At 32.5% G+C, this 13,932-nt stretch overlaps 1 protein-coding gene across 8 annotated transcripts in view; it reads right to left on the bottom strand.

The window, feature by feature from the left end:
- Positions 1 to 13,932, bottom strand: part of RIMS2 (regulating synaptic membrane exocytosis 2) — a 618,814-nt gene that overhangs the window by 292,195 nt on the left and 312,687 nt on the right. For 4 of the 8 annotated variants that reach the window (XM_058564761.1, XM_058564762.1, XM_058564764.1 and 1 more), the window contains 5 exons: positions 10,020 to 10,228; positions 8,391 to 8,510; positions 5,836 to 5,935; positions 4,783 to 4,906; positions 3,057 to 3,103 (listed from right to left, as the gene is read on the bottom strand). In XM_058564761.1, the coding sequence (XP_058420744.1) occupies positions 3,057 to 3,103; positions 4,783 to 4,906; positions 5,836 to 5,935; positions 8,391 to 8,510; positions 10,020 to 10,228 (600 nt within the window). Of the gene's footprint in view, positions 1 to 3,056; positions 3,104 to 4,782; positions 4,907 to 5,835; positions 5,936 to 8,390; positions 8,511 to 10,019; positions 10,229 to 10,350; positions 10,419 to 13,932 lie in introns of all 8 variants that reach the window. The other 4 variants (XM_058564763.1, XM_058564769.1, XM_058564767.1 and 1 more) reach the window with 1 other exon arrangement.

Below are 13,932 nucleotides of genomic sequence, written 5' to 3'. Positions count from 1 at the left end.
ATAGAACTCTACCTCGGGACTTAGCTACTTTGTCTGTTACGTGTGATAAACTCGTATCTTGCAATAATATATTAAGAAAATTTTAAAATAAAAACTTAGAGAAGTAAAAACAAAATCTAAATCAATAAAGCAACTTGAAGATGGTATAAACTTGTAATGCTAAAAACATAAGTACTAGAATGTTAATTATGAAATGTTTTCAGGAAGTGACTTTTTAACCATATCTGAAAGAATATAATAAATTAGAAAGGCAGAAAGTAAGGAGCTATGAAAAAAGATGCAGAAGAGCAGAAAAAGCAGAACCACAGTACCCAGAAGTTATATGTATGAATTTATTTCTATGGAGGGGAAGGGACAAATTGGAACATGAAGAAAAACAGGGCTACTGGGATACTGGGGGAATTAAGTGCCTGGAATTCTGTGCTATGCATTTTGGCATTAATAAAGTATCTATGCTAAGCTCTTATGAGTGAGGTAATAAAATTGCATATGAGGAAGAAGAAGTATAGATTGAATTGAGCAAGATGGAAAACAGTTAAGAACAAGTGGAATTCAATAAAATAATAATAGGAAAAGTTGCAAAAACGGAATGGAAAGAAAGAATTCAGGCGATATCACAAAATAAGAAAATGAAGACTCAGAAACTAACTAGATATGAGAGACAAAGGGAAGAGAGGGGAAAACATTAAGATTTCAAGTCTTGTAACCAGACATGGGGTCGAGAAAGTCCCCTAAGTGTCTGTCTTGTTCTGTGCACTGGACAGTGCTGACATTCCGTGGGATATAGAATACTGGAGAGAAGTCTTATGTTAGAGGGAAGAGGTGGAGAAGTTAACTTGGAACTCAGTGATCCTGTGACACCTCCAAGGGGAAGATGTAAAGCAGGTAACTGGACATATGGATGAGATAAAATGTTGAGTAGACATTACTGTTAGAAATTAAACTGTCAAGTGTCTCCCTAACTGGAGGCGCAAGGATACAATTCACCTCTAAAGACAATATAGTATAGTGTAAAACGAAAGGGGAAGCTCCAAGTCTTGGGATCAGAAGTAATGGTGATACCTTTTACAGTATTTAGAAATGGAAAGAATGCGGAAATTATGGTAAGAAATTAGCTCAGTTTTATACATGTTAAGCTTCAAGTAACAGGAAGACACTTAACAGAACATATTCTTTAAATATCCAGGGATGAAGGGACAATAATAGAGCATTTTGATAATGTAAACTTAGAAGTCATATGGCAATTAAAACCATACGAAGAGAAGAATTTATTGAGGAATTAAGGACAGAGAGTTAAGAATTGGGCCTTGGGGAAACCTATTCTTCAACATTTAAAGAACAAAGGATTGAATCTAATTTGAGAAAGGACCCCTGTCTCCTCAGGAACGGTTTTGGAATTGTAGCCTAAGGGCTTCTTAAACAGCTATAATAAGATAAAGGGTTCCACACTGCTCGCACAATATCTGAGTGCTGTAATATAAGTGAATAAAAATTTTACCTACATCATAGGATTATTGTAAGAACTAAGTGTGATAATGTAGGTTCAACATCAAGGACAGTTCCAGGACTCAATAAAACGGGAGCAATGACGATGATATCATTATATATAAAGATTATCATCATTATACTTGTATTTATTATGTCAGAGTTTCATGAGATCATAATATTGTTTTGGATAAAATGATTTAGCACCTATATCATTTAGCCAAAGGTACTAAATCAAATAGGCCATATGATGATATTTTAAAGTAAAGCGCTATGCCATTACAAAAGGATTTCACCTCTCTAGTAAAGATGTTTTAAAAATTTATACTCATAATTGTAATATAAAAGTAACAAAACATCTATTTTAATAATATATTCTCAATTATTGTGTGTATAGAGAGTCTGACCACTTCTCAACACCTTTATTGCTACCACCATGGTCTAAGTCACCATCATCTCATAACAAAAATGCTAAAACAGTTCTCTCACTGGTCTCTCTGCTTTCACTCAACTCCATTTAATCTATTTTCAACATAGTAACCAGATTTTAAAACATAAGTCTTTCCTCAAAACCATCATATGCAGCTCTTGGTTTCCGTCAGAGCAAAAGCCAAAGTCTTTACAGTGGCTTATAAAGTCTATACAATTTGGCTGCCCATTACCCTCTATCCTCCTACCTACCATTCTCCCCCTTGGTCACTCTATTGCAATCACCCTGGCCTCCTTCCTTTTCCTTAAATGCATCTTAGGCTTTCCTGCCTTAGAGCCACTGCACAGCTGGTCCCTGAACCAGGAAAGATTTTTGCCAGGTAGCCGCTCCTTCAAATCTTTGCTCCAATCCTTCCTTCTCAATATGGTCTATCCTGATCAACATATTTCAAATTGCAACCCACTACTCTCAATCAATCAAGAAACTTGGTTCACTGGAAAAAATTCATTTGTTTAACATCTGAAATAGCACTCAAACACAAGTAATAAAAAGTATTTATGTATTTAACATTATTTAAACTTATCTGTCTATTGTTCCATTACAGCTCTGATGTTAAATCAGAACAATTATCCAATGTTTGAAAAATATAAATTAGAATATACATAATTATTCACTAGATTGTCCCAAGTATTCCCTAACTTAACTGAAGGTTAGGTTACAAAGTAGTACATTTTAAAATCAGGGGAAATTTTGGTGGGGAAGAGGGTGAAACTTTGGAGAGTGATGCTATCTACGTTCATTATTTTTTATTGTGATGATGGTTTCACATGTATGTCAAAACTTATCTATGTGTGCATTTTAAATATGTACAGTTTATTGCAGTATACCTTAATAAAGCTATCTAAAGATACATAGTAGTTAAGACCGTGTGATTAAAAAAATTATCATAAAATATTATAGATTTTTGTACTTTTTCTCACAATGACATGAAATAATGCCAAATTTTTCATCTTCATATGATTATATATTTAATAATAAGACCATTATATTTATTACTTTGTATTAATAGATAAAACAATTCATTTGACCCCGATGAATGACATTATTAATAACATTTTCTTCTAGAATAAATGAAACTTACTAGACTCCAGTTGTGCATGTGTGCTATCAGGTATCCTAGGTATATCTCTAAAATGACAGAAAAAGAAAACAAGAAATGGTTTCAATAATTAACACAACTGCTATTTTGATCATTATCAACCTATATTATAACAGGACAGTATAAAATGAACAAAATTGGATGCGACAGGAGCACTATATAAATAAGAAAAAAACAAGCGATAGTACTTTATTGCTAATAAAAGTGTTCTGGGCTAACCCCAACTACTTAAATTGCACTAAAATTCATATGCATCTACAGCAGACTTGTAAAAACATATACTTTATTTTCTATGTGCCTCACTAAACAATTATCCATTCTAACAAATTTCTGTATTCAACAAGATAAGTTTTATAGATGTATTTTAATTCTATTCTACTTATTATTTTTACCTGCTGTTGTTCTAAATCAATAACATTAAAATGCAAATAAAATATCAACAAAACAAAAATTAAAATATTCAGATCGTGACTGAAATTTTTTAATGTAATAACTCCGGAGAAAAATGCAAACATGTTTCTTGCTGGGACTTACAAAATTACCTAGAAGCTTCATTTATGACAAAAATATGTACTTTTTTTTTTGAGATTTGCCAGGAGGGGTAGATATTAATGGTTAAGATCATACAGAGAATTACATAAAAGAATATTTAACATATTAAATAAAAATATGATTAGTGGATCCTTTAATACCAAGAAATATATTTGATTAATACACTAAGCTGATTCAGTACAGTTTTATCATATTACAAAACTATGAGAAGACAAAATCAAAAATAGACACAATTTCATGAACCAGATTCATTACTTTTGAAAGGAACATTTCAAAAACTAAGTTATCAACTTTAGTCAATTTCTCCAGCATAAACAGAGATCAAAATAATACAGTCCAATCATTTCCTAAATGACTGAATACTGGGCATTAGTATTCTACAACAAAGAATAATTTCTATAGCCTCCACTCTAGACTGCTCTTATCCCGAACATACATTTAATAATTCACTGTCAGTTTATATTTTTATTGCTTTGTTTAGTTATAAGTGTATCTTTTACATTGGCTTATCTTTTACACAGCTTCTGTAAAGGAAATACTGCTGTGATATTTAATGTATAATTCTCATAATACAGGAACAAAGGATTATATTTATGGCCAACTTTTGAAAATTGTCAATAAATTTTGCAACAAATTATAAAAGCCAAAGAGTAATTGGCATTTGCTTATTTTTTGTCTGTTTCCTTAAAGATGTTACATTTTTCCTTAAATTGTTCCCTCTATTTGGGAATAGTATGCCATTAGGCCTTCTCCTTCCTATGTTGAAATCTTCATTTTGAAAAGAATATGTAAAATTCATAGAATATAGTTCATCCTCATTTTTACAATGTAGAGAACCAATAGTTCACAACACTTTCTTTAAAAGTAATTGTTACTATAGTCCCCTTCTACTAAGGCTTTTAGCCATCTACTAAGCTATGAAAATAATAAAAATAATAAACACCTAATTATTTCTTCTTCTTTTGTAATTAACTGTATATTCTAGCACGATCAGATAGAGAGATGTCATGATTTTTGGTGAGGTGTTTTTAGCAAAGGAGAAAAAAGCATTGTCCTCAAAATAATTTATTTTTATACAGCAATCAGACACTTTTGGATTGCACATTACAAATCATTTAACACTAGTCAACTTTACACATGTATGAAACCAACTCACCCAATAGGCCTTGAAACAACAAGCTCCACTTGTGGTTCAGGTTTGGATTCCAGAATGATGTTATATACTTCTTCAAATGTGGCTCCTTGCAATAGCTTTCCATTCCATTCTAACACTTCATCACCTATTGTGTATGTCAGTAATGATAATCTTAGAAAGAAAAACTAATCCCAGAAACTGCACAAAAAACAAAAACAATCTTAAACTGCAATGAACTCCATAGAATAAAATCACCATTATGGAATAAGAAGCATACTGAAGAACAGCTCCAGCGGCATAAAATTTGATGACCAGTATGATTAGTATATTTCACCCAAAAAGGCAAGTGTCAGAGGAAAATTTACATAAAAGTTATCTTCTGTGGTTTCCACGATTTTCTCAGTGATGTCTTGTCCACGAATAGTTGTTAGTTGTTCTTGTGAGGGGGAGCCAAGTTAGGAACAACTTATGTGGCCATCTCGGTGGCGTCACTTCTGTCTCTGTGATTTCTTAATAAAAATTCTAATTCTGGAAACTATCAAGATCAGCTGCCTCTTTGAAGATTTTATGACTTTGAAGATTTTATTCTAGGTTTCTCAATATATATGCAGCTGAGCACCTTGTCTAAACTCTCTTGTAAAAAACTGAATACTTAGCATCTCAACGAATTCCTCTCCAAGGCACTCAAAGATCTCTCCACTAGTATCCATTAGCAAAGAGATAAGGAGAGATATATTTTAGGAAATATGTATTTATCCATAAAATTTGTTTCCTAAATTATGTTGGAATTTTTTCAAAAGAAAAATGAAGGCTTATGGGAAACAAAATAGGTTAATACTAGATACAGACTAGGAACATTCACCTGCAAAAAAAATAAGATCAATAAATATAAAAATCTTTTTATCTAATGTGATTTAAGAAATAATAGTTACAACTTTCCATTAATGAATAAAGCTATAATTTAAGTTCAATGACCTCTTTGTTGCTGGTCAAATCACTTCTAAATGAGGATAACTTTTCATATCAACTCAGGTTTAACAGTTCAAATGTAAATAATCAAAGATAGAAACGTACCTGGTCTAAGATGTCCTACAGTGTCAGCTAAACTTCCTTTTTTTACTTTGGTAATAAATGCACAGAGCCGACCTGATTCAGTCATCTTTCCTCCTACAACCTGTTTAAAAGAGGAAAGTGTTAAAACAGGCATATTGTTAAAATGAACGTAGTTGAAGATTCAAGTAAAAAATAACTAGACACTTTGCAGCTTTTAAAACTATAATTTAATATACTAAAAATAACCTTTTTTAATAATATAGTGTTATTAGTAGGAACTGAGTACATGTTCCAAGAGTGAATTCTTTGCATATTCCAAATGTTTTATAATTTAATCCATTATTTGCTGAAAATTTTGCATAGCTTAGAAACAACTTAATTTGTAATTTTTATATTTATTACAGAATTCTTCTGTCATTTCTAAAAACATGTTATTACAGTATATAGTTATATTAAAACTTCTAGTCAGAGATTTCAAATATCAAAAAAATACAAATACTTGATACTTTTACTATAATGATATCCTACTAAAATTTCCTTAGAAATCTTTTAGTCACATTGATAATGTGCATGATAATGATGGATTGGTTTCCTGAGAAAATTACAAAATTTAATTAATTTCATCAGAATTAATGTAAACTTTAGACCATGTGCATCCCAATTTTTCTATTTTTATGTTTCTATTAATATATATCTTTCAGAAAAAGAAAAAAACAAATGTTCAAAATAATGCTATGGAGCCATATGTGTACCTGTTAAGACTGGCCTCTCACAAAATTAATGCTTTTATTCTCATCAACTGCCATTTAATAAATATATCAACTTTATAGCAAGTTAAGCAAATAATAGCAACTAACTTCATTGACTAAAATAGTTTTTTTCTCTTCTAAATTGAGTGAAAGATATCTGAATTGAAAAATTGTTAATTCCGGGGCCGGCCCGTGGCTGAGAGGTTAAGTGCGCGTGCTCTGCTACTGGCAGCCCAGGTTCGGATGCTGGGCGCGCACCGACGCACCGCTTGTCCGGCCATGCTGAGGTCGCGTCCCACATACAGCAACTAGAAGGATGTGCAACTATGACATACAACTATCTACTGGGGCTTTGGGGAGAAAAAGGAGGAGGACTGGCAATAGATGTGAGCTCAGGGCCAATCTTCCTTAGCAAAAAGAGGAGGATTGGCATGGATGTTAGCTCAGAGCTGATCTTCCTCACAAAAGAACAAAACAAAAACAAAAACAAAATTGTTAATTCATTTTATTCCATATATTTCTTCCTAAATTGCAGTGAATTATACTCAGTTGTAGTTCAGTTAATATTAACTAATTATTCCTATGTTTGATTCTGAAAATTAAATATATAGATATTATGGACCTATGCCCTTAGGTTAATATTTAAAAACTTTCTTGGCTTGATAAACTTTAATAATAATAATTAATATTACTGACTATAATTATTATTATTGAAATCTTATAGAGTGCCAGGCCCTGTACTAAATGTTGGTATATTGCTTTACTTAATCTTATTATAACAATTCAGTAAGTATTATTATCTCCACTGCACAGATGAGGAGTCTGAGGCTAAGAAAAGTCTAAACTTCTCTAACTAGAAATCAAACCAAGACTTCCTAACCTTTATACTACACTGCTCTAACACTCTACTGGACACATCTGGATTTAAGTCCCACCTTCATCACCATCCTTGTTACTGTGGACAAGTTATAACACTTCTTGCAGCCTATTTCTTATCTGTTGTGAGTGTTAAGACAATAGATATAAAATGCTCAGATAAGTGCCAGACACATGGCAGCCACTCAATAAAGGTTAATTGCCCAATTCCATTTACACCAAAAGTTTTCTAATGTCTCTCACTTACTATATTCTACAGGACAACTTCTGTAGCAATGGCTTAACTCGAAAACATTTACTCTTTTCTCATTTCAGTTTTTGATTCCCCATACGGATGCACAAAAAACAAACAGAGCTCTATTTGGTGTACTTACCAAATAATTGTCTGGTGTTGTACAGTAAACTATAAATCAACATTTATGTTAAATCTCCTCACATAAGTATTTTTGAGTTTCCAGACTTCAAACAGTTTTCTCTCTCTTTCTCTCTCACATACACACATACACACAAATACACACACAGACACACATTTTGCTACACTAATACAAAAATTATATTCCTATGTAATACATATATTACATTTTGCAAGTCTGCATATTCAGTAATTGAATAAAACTATGATTTTGATGGAATATAAACAGATAGAGACTTAAAGGACAAACTGTATAGGTAAAATAAGTTTGAGAGATGTATTTAGGATTCAATTATATAATTCAATTTATATTTTCCAAAATTATATATACAAGTATTATTGCAGAATAACGGCAACTTCTTAAATAATATTTGGAAAATGAAAAAGTTTTGGATAATGGGTGCAAATATTTGGGAATTCTTGAAAATGAAAAGAAACCTCACTAAAGTGGTATAGTAGAAAGAGTTATTATATCTTTTGCTTTTCTGATAAATCTGAAAGGTGTATAGAGCCAAAATCTCATATATTTTATCACATACCTTCAAGCCAAGCATTGCTCCTGAATCTCGAGTTACACTTCCATCTTTTAGACGCTTATTTAATAAAATCCGACCAATTAAACGGTCTCCATCTTTAGATGGCTGCCACGTCACAGGGTGCTGACATATTGCATCAACAAAGAAAAAAAATCAATGTTCTTTTATGACAAATGACTCCTTATTGTACAATCTCTCTAAACTTCAGATTTCTAAAGTGTTATGATTACACAAACCAGTTTACATTCAAAACATTGATCAAAAAGGCTTACTACATTATGCTTATAACCTCAATTTTATAATCTCAAGTTTTTTCAAAATCCAAATATTTCAAATTCTTACAGTGCTCTGACATAATACTGAAGTTATATATGTAATGCTACAAAATCTGAGAAATCCTGAAAATATATGCAAATTCTAATTTAATTATCTACATGCTGGAGATTAATTAAAAATTCACATGCAGAAAAGACAGATTGAAATTCTAAGCAACTGAACTCATTTAAAAATGAGAATTTAATCTTCAAACACTTGTGGAAGACTTTGACAGACTTTATTAGAGCAAAAGTTAAAAGGTCAAATTATGTTAAAACATGAAATTTGAATTTATGATGAGAGCTTTCTTGAAATGGGTTTCTAGATTAAAATTATAAAAAAAATACATAAACCCCAATAACTTTCCAGTTGAATCTCTATGGGAGAAATAGGCCTAATTGCAAGTGATGAAAGATTACATTTCCGACTTTTTGGAAGTTCATTGATTCTTTCAGGTCTTTGATCTATTTAGTAAATTAATTTTATTAGATAATTCAATGGTAGTCATTGTTAAATAACTTTGAAAATATTAGGATTTACCTCTTTCTTAGGGCAAAACCAAGCCCTTTATAACTCATGATACCATTCCATTATGAATTATATGTCAAATAACAAAGTAAACGATTTGTGTAATCATAGTTTCACAGTTATCTAAAAGTAACATGCACATCTTCATGCAAAATTTAGCAGGCAAAAGACATGTTCCAGTCAATCACATCCATATGGCAAAAAGACTTCAAAAGTCTCACTACACTAAAAGCAAAAATAATAAATACCAAAGCAAATGGCAATGGTTCTAATACTAATTAATGCTACATTATAATGCTATGATAATAAAACAAAAGAGCAAAATGACAGTGAAAGGGAAAAAAGAAAAACAACTTTTTCTGTGCAAACAGACCCAATTATCTCCCTTTTGCCTGGGATTCAAACTATTAATAATTTAATTTTCATCCCAAGGAAAATATATGCAAGCAATCAAATAAGCCAATCCAAAAAATTCTTTATATTTGTGATTTATAATAACATTACAAAGTTCTCTCATGCGACCATAGACAAAACATTCCTTTGTTCCTAATTTTTTATTTCATTTTTTTTTTTTTTTTGGTATGCCGTCAAATAACAGAAACAGCAAAGCAAGCAAGAAGTATTTTGGTTTGTTTGTTTTGGTTTTGTTTTTCTTTTCTGCACCTTAGGAAATGCTACAGTGACCCTTGAAATGCCCTGTCCTTTAATTATGTTCTGTTTGAATGAGTGACAGAGAGCAAACGAAGACCAAATGAGCAGGTTAAAAGGCAGGCTCCACGATCTCAGTACCTTATCACTATGGCTATGCTCCTCGTTAAGGGTTGTGCTACTACACGTATCTACCCCAGAGTCCTTAATCTGAGGCTCAGACCATTCCAAATCCTCTTCCAAAGAGTGGCCACCAAAGTACATCATTTTCTTTTGTCTTTCAGACCTGGTGTTAGAGTCCGACAAAACTGCCTGCTCACTAGTTTTTCTTTTTCCCTTTTGACTGTCCCCTACAGGTGTGGGATAAAAAAAAAAAAAAAGATACAAAAAAGAAAACATGCAAAAGTGTAAATAAAAAAAGGAAAAGTGAAATGATAACGGAAATTAGATAGTAAGGCTCCACATGTCTCACCAAAGACATTGGGGATGCCTCACTGCTATGCCAAGACGTATGGTCCAACCAGTTGTAATCCATGTCTCCTGTGAGAGTCAGACAGACAAAGAGTGTAGTAAAGGAGACAGCGAAAGAAAGGACAGACAAAGACATTATAAACATTTTAAACTGCGTGATCCTGTCTGGTTTCAAGAACTTCATCTGTAGCATTCACTATATACACCAAGAGAAAGCTAAGATTCCAAATGAGTAAAATTTATAGAATGCAGAATATAAAGTACATGTACTTCAGACAGACCCTAGAGAACAAAAGTCCTGCAAGAAGAGAAACGGCTAACAATAAACAGGAATAGAAATGAAAAAATTATACATTCTGAAAAAGAAAAAGACTATCAGCTATGTCTGTTACTCATGCTATTTTTTTCATGCTTGCCTACAGACATGAGTTTGTTCTCCAAAGATTAAAGAACATTTTAAAAATTAAACAGCAGCTTGCCAATAACCACTTTAATAAAAAGCCAAGTTAATTAAATTGTTGTTCCTGGAATGTAGTATAATGTTCTTTATAAACGCTGAAACCTCCAAAAAAATTCAGGTGGTTAAAAAAAAAAGAATTGGTTACACAAAAGATAAATTTTGTATAAAAATGACAAAACAGATTCATTCAATTTCTACTAGTAAAAATAAAATAAACTTTACTTACATATCCTGAATTACTTAAAATTATTTTGAAACAATTTTTAACCTTTTTTTAGAAATTGCATTCTCCTAAAAAGTAAATTTTCTTTTAAAATAATTTTGTCAGACAACTTATGTAATTGGCAACTAAGAATGAATATCTGTTTCCTAAACTTATGTGCTCCTTCTTTCCTTTACATTTGCGAACAGAATTTCTTTTTAGTCTATATGTGCACATATATCTTTTTAAGCTCTATTTGTACTTTCACTTATTTAAAAATATTTACTAAACACCTTCGATTTGCTATGCATTGTGTTAAGCTCTAGTGTAAGGGATAAAACAATGAGGCACAAAATAGAGTGGAGATAAACACAACAAATAAATCATCAGTGTCATATAGAAGAGTTACAAAACCCTGAAAGAGTAAAATAAGATCTAATTTAAAATTTGGGGTCAGCAAACAGCTCTAAAGAAGTGACATTTAAGATGAGAACTGAAATATGTAACCTAAAGGAGAAGTAAGGAAATAGGCAGATGGAAAGAGCATTCCAGGAAGAAGTAACAACGTGGTACTGTAAAAGAACTGATGAAACACTAGTGTGTCTGAACCAAAAAGAATGAGGAAGAAGATAAATGCTAAATGAGACTGGTGAGGCAGCACAAACCAGGTTAGAGAGGCCTTTTTATGCCATATTAAAGATTATGAATTTCATTCACTGAAGGACTTTAAGCAAGACGGTGACATGAATTGATTTACATTTTTAAAAGATGAATCTAAGTACTAAATAGAGATTGAGTGGGAAGATACCAAGAGTTAAAGGACATTTGCAACAATCCATGGGACGGGAGATTATGGCTTGAACGAAGGTGATGGCAATAGACATGGTAAGAAAAGAGGACACTGAGAGATATTTTGGAGGTAGAAATAAGAATGTTCAAAAAGACTGAAGAGGGCCGGCCTGGTGGCGCAAGCCATTAAATGCGCGTGCTCCGCTGCGGCAGCCTGGGGTTCACAGTTCAGATTCTGGGCGCGCACCGACGCACTGCTTGGCAAGCCATGCTGTGGCAGCGTCCCATATAAAGTGGAGGAAGATGGGCACGGATGTTAGCCCAGGGCCAGTCTTCCTCAGCAAAAAAAGAGGAGGATTGGCAGATGTTAGCACAGGGCTGATCTCCTCACACAAAAAAAGGCTGAAGAGTCAAGGATAACTCCCAGGTTTCTCGGATTAACAAAAGACTAGAAGGAAAGACCATTTATGAGAGGGAGAAGACTGGAGGAAGAGCACCTTTTATTAAGGAAGGAGTAGGAAGGAATTACTCTATTTCATAGAATCTAAGATGTCACTGACTGTAAGATTCATAGATATTAAAATGATAAAAATATGCACCTTAGAATTTATTAAATATGGTGATTGATTTTGGATACATTATTTGAAATACCTATAAGTTATTCAAGTGAGCATATAAGAAATCAATTGGTTAAACTGTAATAAAGCTTAGGAGGAAGGTCTGAGCTGGAGACATAAATTGGGAATTATTAACATACAGACAGGAGTAAGTAGATCATTTAGGAACAGAAGGTAAAGTAAGATATGAAGAGGAATCAGAATGAATTCTAACATTTAGAGTTTGATTTGAAAAAAAAAAAGAGAGAGAGAGAAAGACTGAGATAGAGCATGCAGAGAAAGAACAGAAAGAGGGAGGGAGATGGGGTCTCCAAACCAAATAGAAGAGAGTTTCCTAAACAGGAGAAGAAATCAACTGTATTGAATGATTTCTACAAATCAGGTAAGATAAGGAACTGAAAAGTGTGCATTTGATTTGGCAACACGAAGATCAGGAAGGATGTTAGAAACTGCACTCTGGATAGAATGATGAAAATTAAAATCAGACTGAAGTAACTGAAGAGTCAGAGGGAGACAGGAAGTAGAAAAACTGTGTGTAGATGAAGAGTTCACAAAGTGAAATCCCCAAAATAGCATAATCAACATCATCTGGAAACTTCTTAGAAATGCAAATTCTTAGGCACCACCCTAGACTTAATTAATCAGAAATTCTATAGGTGAGGCCTAGCAATCTGTGTTTTAACAAGCCCACCAAGTCATTATGATCTCACTAATGTTTGAGAACCACTGGAAACAATTCTTTTAAGAAGTTCGTTTGTGAAAGATGATGAAGCTGTGCTAACACACACAAAATTCAATTTGTAGGGGAAAAAACACCAATTTTTAACCTGTGAACTAAAGAAGTGCTTCTCAATGTTCTTCATGGCACAGACAATTATAATTTTATGGCTACCCAAAAAGCTGAGAGTATTTGTAGCTCACAAGACGTGTAACGCTTTCAAAATACATTATTGTTCCACAACAAAGCATTGATAAATCTCTGAATTGGATAAAATATAGTATGGAGACTGTAAATGAAAATTCTTGGCTAGGTTACGTGAAATTGTGAGATTTCACCTCAAAATCTCTCTTCTCCTCCTATGCCTGCAGCCTACAAAAAAAGTGGTAATGTAGTTCTTTCCTCCATAAATAAAGGAAATCAGATGTTTAACCACTTGAAACTAAAGCGAAAATATTTGACTGACAAAAAAAGTGTCATATATAGTAGGCACTCAGTAAACATTTGTTGAATGAGTAAACATTAGTGTTAATATAAGAATTAAATAAGGTAATCAATGTAAAACATATAGAAAATAGTCCTAAACTTCTAGGACTATATTAGTATGTAGATAATAACACTTATCACTTAATATTCTTATTTTGTGTGGCATCAAAGGGCAGAACTAGGATAATAAAATATCCTTCTGTTAGTAGCAGTACAAAAATGTATTGCTGGGCTTTCTATTTCTAGAACAAGAAATAGAAGACACAAAAAGAACTAAATGGAAATTTTAGATCTTTTTGAAAAATAACTGA

Source organism: Diceros bicornis, chromosome 21, assembly GCF_020826845.1.
Source record: "Diceros bicornis minor isolate mBicDic1 chromosome 21, mDicBic1.mat.cur, whole genome shotgun sequence".
Lineage (NCBI taxonomy): Eukaryota > Metazoa > Chordata > Mammalia > Perissodactyla > Rhinocerotidae > Diceros > Diceros bicornis.
This window is presented reverse-complemented; position numbering and strand designations above follow the sequence as displayed.